Source organism: Trichosurus vulpecula, chromosome 2 (assembly GCF_011100635.1).
Source record: "Trichosurus vulpecula isolate mTriVul1 chromosome 2, mTriVul1.pri, whole genome shotgun sequence".
Taxonomy (NCBI): domain Eukaryota; kingdom Metazoa; phylum Chordata; class Mammalia; order Diprotodontia; family Phalangeridae; genus Trichosurus; species Trichosurus vulpecula.
Genome location: NC_050574.1, coordinates 86,716,003 through 86,730,628, shown reverse-complemented (window position 1 = coordinate 86,730,628; position 14,626 = coordinate 86,716,003). Strand labels below are relative to the sequence as shown.

General features: G+C 35.8%; 1 protein-coding gene and 1 pseudogene across 1 annotated transcript; one reads left to right on the top strand and one right to left on the bottom strand.

Annotated features, from left to right (window-relative positions):
* Positions 1 to 4,283: 4,283 nt before the first annotated feature.
* On the bottom strand, positions 4,284 to 5,231 carry LOC118838934 (olfactory receptor 51F1-like). Its single transcript, XM_036746317.1, has one exon. It carries the CDS (start codon positions 5,229 to 5,231, stop codon positions 4,284 to 4,286), a length of 948 nt encoding a protein of 315 aa, XP_036602212.1.
* Positions 5,232 to 13,210: 7,979 nt separating this feature from the next.
* Positions 13,211 to 13,311, top strand: LOC118840531 (annotated as a pseudogene).
* The last annotated feature ends 1,315 nt before the right edge of the window (positions 13,312 to 14,626 follow it).

Below are 14,626 nucleotides of genomic sequence, written 5' to 3'. Positions count from 1 at the left end.
CTCATAAATAATGTGCCTTCCAACTCTAAATTTGTGTCCCAAAATCCTAAAATCTCCTAAAATCCTGTTTCTACCCTTTGAGAACAATTGGCACAAAACTTATCTCTACATAATAAGCTTTCACATATCAATCAATAAGAAAGGTTTATATTAAGCACTCCCTATGTGTTAGCAATTGGGAAAAATTATTTTTTGAGCTACTGGGTGATGTAAAAAATGCTGTACATTAAGAAGATTAATCTGGCAGGGATGTATAACATCATCATCATCATCATCCTCACCATCATAACAACCATAACAAAGTACCTACTAACTGCAAGCACTTTGCTAAATGCTTGACAATATTATTTCATTCCTCTTCACAATGCCCTTTCCAGGAAGGTGCTGTTATTATCCCAATTTTTAGTTGAGACAGCTGAGAAAAATAGAGGTTAAGTTTGTTACCCAAGTGACTCTTGGTGAGTACCTTCTGAGACTGAATTTGAACTCTTCCTGAACTTGAAGGGAGATAAACCTCAGTCCAGGAGACAACCTGTATGAAGGCCATTGGAATAGCCCATGTTGGTGGTGAAAATGATTTAAACTGGGCTACTGACAATAAGAATAAAAAAGAAAGAAATATATATGAAAAATATTGGGAAGGAAGAATCAATAATGCTTGGTGCTTGCATGGATACAGGAAAATAAATAGAGAATGGAGTCAAAAATGACTCCCAAGTTTCTAGCATAGATGGCTAGAAGAATGATGGCACTCTAAACAAGAATTTCATAACCAGGGGATTTATTGGATGGAGATGTTGATTTTCAATATATCAAGTTAAAAATGTCAATGGGATAGCTTAGAGGTAAATTCAAGCCAGCAGTTGGAAATCCATAACTGAAATATAGGAAAGAGTTCAGGGCCAAAGATGTGCATTTGGTGGTCTACTCACAAACTTCAAGAGTGTAAGAGTGAAAACTATGATTTTTACTTGAATCTCTGAGAAAGTTGAAGCTACTTCATATTGGCTCATAAGAGCCAATTGTTAAACTTTCAGGATGAGCATTTACTCATAAATAGTTAAACAGTATAAAGCAGGCTTTGTTATTCTGTTGATTGTCTAGACTTAAGAAAGTGATGTAGAAAATGTTAACAATACAGATTAAAATTACTTTTTTTTTCTGTAGAGCCATATGTTAAACATTTATGTATACACTCCTGCCTTCAATTTCACAACAAGAATTCATAAACGCCATAAAGTGACAATTATTATGTTTGATTCCGAGGATACAATACAAAAACAAAAGTCACTGATATCAAAGAAATTATATCCTACTTAAAAATAAAACATCAACACTGATAAATGAATATGACATATGCAAATATAAAATATTTTACCAGGAAGGGAGTACTAAAAATTAGGGTAATGAGGAAAGGTCTGTTGCAGGAAGTAGCAGATTAACTGAGCATTGAAAGAAGGGTTCTAAGAGATGGACTTTTGGAGACAAAGCATTACAAGCAATGGGCCAGCAGGGGTCAAGAAGTGAAGGGTAGAAAATAGTATGTGGATTGTGAAGAGACACAGAAGTGGGAGAGAGTATGTCCCATCCAAGAAGAAGCAAATATGTCAGTTTGGCTAGAAAGCAGAACACTTAAAAGGGAGGAATGTGCAATCGTTCTGGAAAGATAGGCTTTGAAGATTTGTGAAGTACTCTAAGGACCAACAGAGGAGTTTCAACATAATTCTAGAGTCATTAAGTAGCCAATGAAGCTTTTTGAGCAGTGAAGTGACATGGTCAGACCCGTGTCTTAGAAATATCAACTTAGCAGCTCTGTGGAGCCTGGGTTATATAGAAGAGAGACTTGAGGAAAGGATACCAGTGAGGAGACTATTTCAATAGTCTAAGACATTGATGTTGTCAAGCTCAGATAAAAAGTGAACCATACATAAGAATTCCTCTGAGCTATATACTTGTCTTAGAAAACTCCATATTAATATTATGTACATTGTATTGTATTTTATTTGTCAACTATTACATTTTAATCTGCTTCAGCCTGTCTCAGGAGTGTTGCTAGCCAGGTATGTTTGGCATCTCTGGTCAAGGAGATTGGAAGTTTAGGGAGAAGTGCTGGACTAGAGTGGTTACAGTGTGAATGAAGAAAAGGGGATGAAATTAAGAGGTGTCACGGAAGTAGAATCACAAGTTGTTCAATAATCTAGACCTCTTTTAGGTTCCACTTTTCTTATACTTTACTCCACAACTTTGATCTTGTGGTACTGCCCTACTGCCTGTTCCATGAACAAGACACTCCATCTCTTGGCTCTGAGCATGTTCTCTGGTTGTTTCCCATGCCTGAGATTCTCTACTTCCTCCACTCTGACTGTTTACTTCCTTGGATTCCTTTAAGTCTTAACTAAAATTTCATCTTTTACTAGAATTATACTGGAATTACCCTAATTCCTCTTAATTCTTCTGCTTTCCCTCTATTAATTATTTCCTATTTATTCTGTATATTGTTAACTTTGTATATATCTGTATATTGTCACTCCTGTTAAATTGTAATGTCTTAAGGGCGGGGGCTGCATTTTTTTTCTCATCTCCTATCCCCAGTGCTTAACACAGTTCCTAGCACATAGTAGGTTCTTAATAAGTGCTTAATTGATTGATTAACATGAATGAGTAAGAGTGATACATCTAGAATAATCCCTACATTTCAAATCTAGGTAACTGAAACAATTAATTGTTTTTAAAGAAAACAGAAAAGTTAAGATAAGGAAATGGTTTATGGAGAAAGAAAACGAACTAAGTTTTGGACATATATGAGATGCCAAAGAGGCATTCAGATGCAATGTCTAGTAGTCAGCTGGAGATGTGAGACTGGAGTTCAGTAGAGAAATGAGTACTGGGTGTGCAGAATTAGAAGTAATATACATAGAGAGAATATTTGCCTATGTGGGAACTGATGAGATCAATAAAAGATCCCTGAGGCATACCCAAGAATTGTTGGATGTTTATGGATGATGGTTCAATAAAATGATCTGGTAGAATCATTTCCACAAAATCTCAGGCAGGAGATAATAAAAGAGGGAAGTCAATAGAGAGGTCAAGAAGAAAGAGGGATGAAAAAAGGTTACTGGATTTGTCAATAAATGATCACTGATGACATTGGAGTGATCAGTTTTAATCAAGTGGTAGGGGTAGAAGCAGTCTTGCATGGGGTTGGCAATTCAATGATAGATGAGAAAGTTAAAGTGGCACATGTCGACTGTTTTTTCTAGGATTTTGATTTTGCAAAGGCAAAGATGACAACTATAAGACTTGGTAAGATCAACTGGCTTTCTTTTGCTATAGGTTAAGATCTGGTTTTATTTGTACACAATGTATAAGAAGCCAGTTGATAAGGATAAACTATATATTAGCTTGACAAAATGATCAAAGGGGTTATGAGTTGATGGGTATGAAAAAGTAGAGAATCCTGAATAAGTCCCTTCCATCTCTGAGTTTCTAAAACTCTATAAATTTTATACCTTAACAACTATAAGGAGATTTAAGTGGGAAAAAATCAATTAAATTCTCTAGATTGGATTAGGCTTTCAAAAATAGCTTTAGGAAAATAATCATATCGGGGGGGCGGAAATGGCATACTTAATGTGTTCAAATAGTTGTGCATCATGGTAGCTTGTACTTAGGGATATAGTAATCAAGGTCTTCATCATGAGTTTGCGGAATCTAAAAGCATATGGGAATTTCAGGAGAATAATAGATTCACAAGTGGATTAAAGTGTGTTAAACAAAAATTGAGATGATTTATTAGTATTTGCTCTTTTCAGAGATCTATGAGATCATCAATGTTTTACTGGGAAGAACATTAGAGATATTTTCATCTTGAACAAGTGGGAACTTAAGCTCAGGAAAAGACAACTTAGTTATACTATGGTTTTCATATTGAATTAAGATTCAACATAAATAAATCTACACATTATGCTGCTGAAGATGGAAATTTCCAATTGGTGGAAAATACAGAAGATCATATTTGTTAACAAGCAGAACTATCTTAAATTTGGAGAGACTGCATAAAAGATCTTCTTGCTCTCTATGACTATGACTGGCAAAGTTCAAAGGGAGAGCAGATAATCATCTGAAATGAATATTGTAGAATCTTCTCGAATGGTGGTTGGGGTGACTGTATAAATTCTAAGATTCTTTTCAATTCTAAGATGATAAAGTTATACCATAAAAATAAAACTCTCATGGATGGAATTTCCTATGCTTGGGTTGTATGGAGATGGTGATGGTTAGACTTAGATTGCCTTGGGACAAAGAACTTTGAGCAAAGCTCTACGGATCTCTTTGGTCTTTACACTATAAATGATGGGGTTCATCACTGGGGGAATGAGTAGGTAGACATTGGCAATGAGTGTAGGCAGGTAGGTAGGAGCTTGTTTTCCAAATCTGTGGACAAAGGACAGGCTGACCAATGGAATATAGAAGACAGCAACAGCAGTGATATGGGAGATGCATGTGCTGAAGGCTTTCTTGCGTTCCTCCGGGGATGCAATATTGAGGATGCAGCGGATGATCAGTACATAGGAAAGTAGGATTAATGTTGAGTCCACCCCTCCAACTAAAATGGTTGCAGTCAACCCAAATGCACTATTGATCTTGGTGTCTGAACAAGAGAGTTTCATCACATCAGGATGGAAGCAATAAGAATGTTGAAGCACGTGGCTATGGCAGAAAGAGAGGCGTCTAAGAAGCAGAATAAGGGGTATCAAGATTACCGTTGCAATAGTCACAATTGCCACTCCAATTTGGATGATTCTGGAGTTTGTGAGGATGGTAGCATACCTCAGTGGATTAGAGATGGCCACAAAGCGGTCAAAGGCCATGCCTAAGAGTACTGAAGACTCCATAATAGTGAATAGATGAATGAAGAACATCTGAGCCAGGCAAGCATTAAAGCTTATCTCCCTGGCATTGAACCAGAATATTCCCAGTGAAGTCACCAGCGTGGAGATGCACAATCCTAGGTCAGTGGTGGATAGCATAGAGAGGAAATAGTACATGGGCTCATGGAGACTTGGTTCAGTGATGATGACAAATAGGATCATACCATTTCCAGAGAGGGCTGTTATGTACAGACAGCAAAAGGGGATAGAAATCCACGTATGGGCAGTTTCTAGTCCAGGAACACCCGTCAGAAAGAAGGTCAAAGATGGTGGTGACGTACTGTTAGGGAAAGCTGACATGATGGGATAAGGAAGATTTTTTTTTCTTATGAGAGGTTAATATCCTGAAATGAAACATATAATTCAGGTTAACTGCAGTATGTGCCTCCTGCATTGCTGATTTGTCATGGTGGAGGGACTTGTGTACTCAATGAAGCTGTGAGCTATGCCATGCATGGTTACCAGAGATGGACCAGTGATAGTGAAGAGTTCTAACAAAAGGTGATCTGTTGGAGAGGGAAATGGCAAACCACTCCAGTATCTTTGCCAAGAAAACTCCATACATTTTCATGAAGAGTCAGACATGAATGATGACTGAACAAGACCTGCAGCAATGGTAACAACAGCAGCAGTATAAACTCCTTGAGTTAATGGACTATTTCTAACTCTTCTTAGTATCAATTTCTTGGCCTTATATGGTTCCTTGCATGTGGCAGTTTCTCTATATTTGTTTTTCCTTTTTAGGGGAAAATGGTGGCACAGTGGATAGAGGACCAGGCCTGAAGTCGTGAAGATCTGAGTTCAAATATGGATTCAGACTCAGAGTAACTGTATGACCCTGCCCAAGTTATTTAACCTTTATTTGGTCAGTAAAGTACTTAGCACAGTGCCTGGCATATAGAAAGAACTAAATCAATGTTAGCTATTAAGTATTATTACTCAAATGAATTCTCTCTTTTTTCCTCCCTTTTTCTGAAGTATCAATCTTATGCTTTCGGTGAGGGCAGGTACTGATTTCTTCCCAGGAATTGTCCTCTAATGACATAGGACAATGAGAAATTTACTTTTTATATAGCTCTTCATTGGAGCAGGAAACATGATCCATTCTAGAGAATTACAGTCCACCCTGTCTCCTGGGATGAAATTTCTTGGGCTTAAACACTGGGGTGTTGGGTGTTGGGGGGGGTACATACTTAATCTCCTGCTGGAGTAAAGTATAGCTTCACTGGAGTTGGTGTCAGGATAGTTGTATGGCATTTCTGCCACTTGCCAGCTCTATATTTTTGGATAAGACATCTCACATTTGTGAAGATTTGGTCCATAGTTTAATGATTTACTTCAGGGATGTCCAAAATATGGCTCCTAGGCTGTATACAGCCTGCAGTTTGATTTTATGCAGCCCGTCTGTGTGTTGTAGTTTTCACAAGTGAATAAATAAAATAATAATTTGTAGGGAATGCATATTATTTTTTTTAATTCCATCAATAATAAATAATCTCATCAATGTTAGTTTTCTTTGGTGTTTTTAAGCAGTATTATGGACAGAACATATTGCATGGACTTTTCAATCAATCTGTGGGATGCATTACATTTGTACGATGCAGACTAGTCAGTATGCACCTACCTTAATACTGTTGAGTTGTCACTTTGTTGTTTTGTGTTTGCTTTTGCACTTCCACCTTCATCTGTCATATTGATGATGCTCGTTCCACAACTTTCTATTAGTGTACTGTATTTTTAATTCTGGGTGTGGCCCTCAAATAATTATTTTATTTTAATGCAGCCTTAAGATAACCTAAGTATGGACAGCCTGATTTACTTCAAAGAGCTAACGATCAGATAAAAGCAGAATACTTGAGATAATGCATGATAAGCTTATAAATGCTATATAAATTCTAGCTGTTACCAGCATCATCCACACTCTGAGATTCAATAAAATTGCCATCCTCTGCATTTCTTACACAAAGGACTTCACATCTGGTCTCCATGCCTTTGTACTGGCCATCTAAAACACCTGGAATAAATCTCTCCTTAGCACAGCCTTAGAGAGCCCCTCTCTCACTCTAAGATGCATTTCTGCATGATCTTCTGCAGGAAGCTCTTTTTCATCCTTACAACTAATACTGCTTTCCTATCAAAGTATTTTACATTTAGCTACTTTGTATACATTTATGTTTATGAAATTTATATTTAGACTGCATATGTTTTTATGTGTACATATTTTCTCCCCAATCAAAACATAAGTGCCTAGCAAGTAGGGATTGTTTCATTCTTTTTACTTCTGCCCTCAGTGCCTAGCACAGTGACTGGAACATTGCAGGCATTTTGGAAATAATTACCGATTTAGTGATATGATATGATATTACATTACATTACATTATATTATCTCTTGTTTAGAAGTGGGAAAAGCAGGAGACAGAACTGACTTTGCTAAATATCAAGGACTTATTCAACAGTGGGAGAGTCAACTCTACAAATTTTATATCCCATCCTTACCTTCTAAAGGAAGAAAATTAGTTTCCTTTACTATCACATTCCTCAGAACTGTCAAAGATACTCTCTTCAAGTTTGTGCTATATATGAGATAGATATGAGAAGATAAATATGTTCAGCTAAGTAAAAAAAAAATAATAAATCGTGATAATTCCTTGAATTTAGTTAGTACTTTTTAGTTTATGCCCTAGTAATCAGTTCCTTAAAACAACCCTGTGAGAGAACATTTATCATGATGAGATTTTACAAACAACAGACTCAGCTTGCATGATTTGCTGAATGGTTGCAAGGCTGGCTCTAAAATTCTTAAGATATATTGATAGTCTCTCTCCTCTCTCTTTTCCTCTCTTTCCTTCCCTCTTACTTTCCCTCTCTCCCTCCTTCTTTCTCTCCCTCCCTTTCTTCTCTCTCTCTCTCACTCTCTCTCTCTCTCTCTCTCTCTCTCTCTCTCTCTCTCTCTCTCTCCACCTTTCTGTCATCTTTTGGTCTGTTCATTTTTCTCTCCTTAAATTAATAATGTGTATAGTTTTATGTTGATATACGTAAATTAATAATATGGTTTGTATTTTATATGTACAAAATAATGTATACATGTAATAAATTTTAGTATTATTATTATTAATAATGGTATTAGTAATGTTTAATGCCATGTTACAAGAGACTATTTATTGACTTTGAAGTAACAAGAATGATTTTTTTGAAAATGTCTCAAAACTCACAATCCAGGTGAATGTCATCTCTTAAAGGCATTCTTTTTAATATCCAATGACACTTTCGTTGCTCAAATAAAAAAAAAGAATGATAATAACTTTCAGATGCCAATTATGAACCACACAAGAAAGCCAGTCTTGTTATCTTATAGTCACATCTTGTCATTAACCCTAACAGATGTTCCCTAGCTTCATCACTCACCTTATCCAGCAGTCTTTTGACCATTTCCAAAGCTCATATTTAATAATTATAACACGATTCATGAAATTTAAATAAACTTGCTGCAAAGCCTGAGAACAGGTTCCAAAATGGTTCAAGTAATGGCATCATCACTGAAATAAACAGATGATAAATAAATGAATGAATAAATATTACCAATGCTAATGATATTGATTAAAATGCGTCTGAACCGGCAATTTCATTATTGGGTGGAGGGGACTGTTTGTGGAAATCGTTTTTATCTATTCAGATTGGCATCTTGTCAATCAATATGTTCACAAATTTATGGAGGTACTTGGAATTACAAAAAATTTAAGGAATTTGTCTATGCCTGTACAGCTGATGAGCATCAGACCCAGGGATTCTTGACTCCAAAGTCAGGTCCCCAAGCTCCATTATGCTCCATTGCCATAAAAACAACAATAATAATTGACTTGTATACAGTGCTGTAATATTTTATTTTTTTGAGGGAGAAAGGCAGGGCAATTGTGGTTAAGTGACTTGCTCAAGGTCACACAGCTAGTAAATGTGTCAAGTGTCTGAGGTCAGATTTGAACTCAGGTCCTCTTGACTCCAGGGCTGGTGCTCTACTCACTGCACCACCTAGCTGTCCCTGTTGTAATATTTTCAAGCTGCTTCACATGGCTTATCTCACTTGATCCTCAAAGTAATCCTACCAGATAGGTACTGTGGGTTTACTGGCTCCATTTTACAAAACAAGAAACCCAGATTCAGGGATGCTAAATGTCTTGGCCATTGACCTATACCTAGTAAGTGAAGGAGCCATTATTAGAACTCTGTTTTTTCTGTGTCCTCAAACCAGATTCATTTTTCATTTCCTCAGGTGTCCCAAGGGGGTAATTGTAAAGGTAATACTCATTTGCATGTGTGCATTCTGGGATATTTGTTTTTTTTTTTTTTTAAAGTAGGTTCATTTAATTAGATCAGTAGTTCTCAATCTTTTTGGTTTCAGGACTCCTTTTCACTCTTAAAAATCATTCAGGACAACCTTAGGAGCTTTGGTTTATGTGAATTATATCCATCAATATTTACTATATTCAAATTAAAAAAATATTTGGTATCATTATGAAAATATATTTGACCTCATTAACCTTCCCTAAAAGGATCTCAGAGACTCATAGGAGTTCCTGGACCACCCTTTGAGAAATGCTGCTTTGGAATTACACTAAATTTATTGCAAGGGATACTTTATAGAATATTGAACTAGATGACACATTTAATGATTTTTCCATTCCTCTGAATCTGTTATGGTGAGACTGTAGCTAGCCATGCAATGTTTACTCTAAGACAAAAAAGAAGCAAATTATCTTTCTATGTTATTGTGATTACAAGTTATACCTCCTCTCTCTATACTCCTATCACCTCATACAAGGCTTTGAATGCTGTGGGCTTCAAGAAATTTTTATTTAAAAGGATAACCTGGGAAAACCTACATGATGTAATGCTGAGTGAGCAGAGCAGAACTAGAAGAACATTATACACAACCACAGATATATTGATTCTGTGATGGTTGACCTTGATAGACTTGGCTCTTCTCAGCAATACAAGGTTCAAAGACAATTCCAAAGGATTCATGATGGGGAGAGCTATCTACATCCAGAGAAAGAAATAAGGAGTCTGAATGCAGATTGAGGCAAACTATTTGTTCTCTTTTGTTTTTGCTTTTGTTTCTTCTTTCTCATGATTCATTCCATTGGTCATAATTCTTCTTTACAACTTGACTATTGTATAAATAAGTTTAATGTGAAGTTATATGTAGAAGACATATTGGATGCCATGCCATCTTGGGCGGGAGGAGAAAATCTGTAACTCAAAATCATGTGGAACTGAGTGTTGTAAACTAAAAAAAAAATCTTAATTAAAAAAAGGATGATAGATCATGTCACTCTATGTCCCCAGAGTATCAGTGACCCCCTTAACAGGCTCCTAGAATAATTTTTAAAAATCAGACCTTATAAAAGTTAGAAATCTCCTCATAATTCATTGAGACACATCTCCTCCTGAAATAAAAAGTTCCATTGTAATACTCCTGATAAAGCATAATGCTTGGCATGCAGTAATTAACACTTATTGGCTGACTGACTGACAAGTGACCATCCATCTTCTGAGTATTGACCTCTAGTGGACAATTCTAGAACCCACTCTTTGTGAAGTATCCCCTATACCATTTTAATAGTTCCAATTTTAAGAAACTCTTCCTTAGACTATAAACGTTACAGAGTGGCTGTGAGGAAAAAGCTAAATATAAATCATAATTGTAATGATGTTATATATTATTTTGACAGAACCTGTGGTTTCAACAGCATGTAGAAGACTCATCAAGACATTTCACTCTAGCAATTAAAATTCAGGAAGAGGTAAGTAAATAACCACTTATTAAGTGCCTACTATGTGCTAAGAACTGTAATAAGCACTTTACATGTATTATGTCATAACTCAAGAGGAAGCGTGGTATAATAGAATAAGTACTGGCCCTGGAGTTAGGGGATCTGGTTTCAAAATCTACCTCAGATGCATGTTACCTTTATGGGTAAGTAAAGGCCTCAGTATCATCATCTGCAAAGTAAAGTGGTTGGACTAGACAGTTTCTGAGTTACCCTCTATATATTTTTTTGTTTAAGGAATAAAACAAGTATTTCCATAGCATAGATTGATGGTTCTATGAATGTTTTTAGTTCTTTCCCATGAGACCAAGCAAACTTAATATTTTTCTTCAGAATAAAATAAGTATTTCATGATCAATTAAAAGTTGAGCCCAGCATCATGAAACTAAAAATAATAGGAAGATATAACAGGATTCAGGAACTGAGATTTTGGCTTGAAATTGGCTTAAAAATGGGATATCAGGCAAGAAGAAGCAGACTAAGAGGAAAATTTTGTTTAGCTTTTTTTATCTTTATTGAACTTTATCTGCAATAATAGTAACATCTTTTATATAATGTTTACCATGTGCCAGGCACTGTGCTGGACACTTTCCAAATACTACCTTATTTGATCCTCAGGAAAACCCAGAGAAGTGAGTGTTAATCTTATATCCATTTTGACAGTTGAGGAAATTGAGACAAAAAGAGATTAAGTGACCTGCCCAAGATAACATAGGAGGTAAATATCTGAGGCTGGATTTAAACTCGGGTCTTCTTGACTCCAAGCAAAGCGTCCTATCCCTCTATCCATTGCATAGTTTAGCTCCCACCTTCTACATCTCCATGCAGATGTTCATATGTTTACAAAATGCATACAGAGATGAGGGTGTAGGGACCAAGAAAAGAGTTTTATCTATTAGTGATACAAGTATGGAGATGAATGATAGAAAAATGGTTTAAGAACCAGCCAAAACTCAATAGCTTGTTTAAAGGAAAATTCTTTTATCTCATTTATGTATCAATTGACAATGGATGTATCAATACACATTTATAATAAATGCCAGGTACATGAGAGAATCACAAAGTAATAGGATGTTAGCAGAGAGAGGGCTAATTACTTACTTTTGGATTATCTGGAAAGCAGAGGAGCCACTGAAACATACAGAAGGAGTGACTGAAAATGAAACAGCCGAGGGTCTCAATCTTCACATCTCAGGGCATTTTTCTAGTATCTAAATTAAATTTCTTTTGGTGTAATTTAAGTTCATCTGAAACATTATAAGACAAATAATCAAATATGCAGGGCTTCATCTGATGATAGCTTCCTACTTCAAAAATACCTTAGAGTAAGGAGGAAGAGCTAGCCTATCCAAATAGGAAAACAGCTTGGAGGAGTAATACTTGCTAATTGATGAGAGAGGATTTATATAGAGCCATGATGTTTGAGGCTAATGAAATGGCCAATGGAAAGATCTGTTCCTATGGGAGAACTCTGTGAATATGTTGCATTTTAAATCTCTCTGTCCCTGGAAGGATATTCCCTGGTGACTTATGGAACAAAAAGATTTTCTGCTTTTCCTTTTCTATAGCTGTGAATGTGGAAGACAGAGACAAAGGCCTTTTAGCCTTTGAGGACATTCTCTCACAACTGAAACTTTGTACATTTGGTCATTTGCTAACTTAAAACATTTGAAGAGAATGTTCTAATATCACAGTATATCATAAGTGGATAAGGCCATAGGAGCAAACTCATCAAATCCAAACAAAAGTAAGTATCCCCTCTACAACATTCATGAGATCTGGCTTCCACTTGACCTTCATTGATGGGGAATCCATTCTCTCCTGAGGCAACTCATTCTACTTTGGGACAGTTCTGTTTGTTAATAAATATTTCTAACCTTTATCTCTATGAAAATGTAACTTGCTACTCTCTCTCTCTCTCTCTCTCTCTCTCTCTTACTCTCTCTCTCTGTATATATATATATATATATATATATATATATATATATATATATATATATCTGTGTGTGTGTGTGTATGTGTGTGTAATAGGTATTCAAGAGTACAAGACTATCTCCTTTTCCACATGAAAGACCGTCAAATACTCACAGACAACTAAGATGTTCTGGCTAAGTCTTCTCTTCCTGAGGCAAAATCTCATACATTTCTTCAATTGTTTCTCATATATAGGATGGTGCTTACAGCATCTTATTCTCCCTCCTCTGAACTTGCTCCAATTGTCAATGCCCTTCTCAAGATTAAATGTTGTAAACTGAACATAATTAATGGGATATTTAAAGTGTTCATACACTGCAACTGAAACTTTACCACCCCAATGTAAAATCTAGAAAAAAAAGTCATTAATATGAAATTAAGTTAGTAGGCTGATTATAGGCATAGAGAAAACTTTTAAATGGAAAGACCAGATTCACTTCTATTTTCAGAAGATGCTATTGTTTTCATAAGATAAAGATCTTTTCCCAGTATATATCATGCTTAGAAAGAAACAGGGAAGTTTAGTGTGGTCTCTGGAAAAGGATGACACAGTAATCCATGAAATAATCTATATTGTTTAGTTGGAGAAAAGGGTAGATTTTGTGATGTAGTATTAGACAAAATTTGGAAAAAAAAATGTTAAGGAAATATTTTAAAAAGCCTTGAATGCCAGACTAAAGAAATTAGACTTTATTCTATAAATAGTGATGATCTGTTTAATGTTTCTGTATAATTGAGTGGCCTCATTAGAGTTGCATATTAGGCTAATTAATCTAGTGGTGGTGTATAAGACAATTTGGGAGAGAGAGTAATAGTTGGGGAGAATATAAGAAGGATCTGGATGCTAATAGAAGAGATGAGAAAAGGAAGAGATAAATAAGAAAAATTTCAAGGAGGAAGAATTAGTACTTGGATGCTGCTTTGATTTGAGAAATGAGGGAGAGCTTGGGGACAATAATATTCCTTTGTTTTTATTCTTGTTTACTAGACAAATGATAGCTTCATCAGTGGAAAGATTAAAAATTATGGAGAAGTTTAAAAAATAATGGTTCAATTGTAAATATACTCAATTAGATGGATGAATGAGAAATCCGGGTAGCAATTTCTAGCAGGTAATTGGAAATTCAGAACTGAATAATAGATTGACTAGGAAGTGACTAACAGAGTTTATAGTTGAAGATACACCAAAGAATGACTTACTATGGAAAGTTTGTTTAAAGCACAGATATGAGGGGTCAGGAAAGAATCTCACAGGATATCCATATTTCTGACATGGGAGAAAGAAAATGATTTACCATATGAAAGGGAGGAGTCATCATAGAGGTGAGAAAACTGAGGGCTCAAGAATAAAGGTAATCAATAGTGTTAAATGCGATAGAGAGATTAAGAGAAATGCATGTAGAGAAAGGCCATTGAGTTTGGTGATTAAAGAAAATAGCACTATATCACCCTTGGATAAAACAACTTCATTAGAGGGTTGGGAAAGACAGTTTAATGAGTGGAGCTATAAGTGTGTCAAGAAATTGAAGGTGTGAAATTTAGATCACCCTTTTGAGACATGTGGTCACATATGGGAAAACAGAGAGAAGAGAGCTGAAAGGGATAGTAGGATCCAAGGAGTGATTTCTTAGGATAATAGAGCTCTGGGCATATTTGTAGGCAGAGAGGAAAGAGACCATGGAGAGGGAGATAGCATAAGAGCAAAAGGGTGATTGATGAGCCAAAGTGCTATATGAGGCAACAAACAAAAGAAGAGCATTTAGGGTTTATTGAAAACCTTACTCAAAAGGCTCTGGATGTATCAAGACCTCAGAGGTGAAGGGAATTTAGAATGTGGCTCTCTTCTACTCTATTTTGTTTAGCCTTCTTTAGATTCCTTCTTTAAATTCCTGC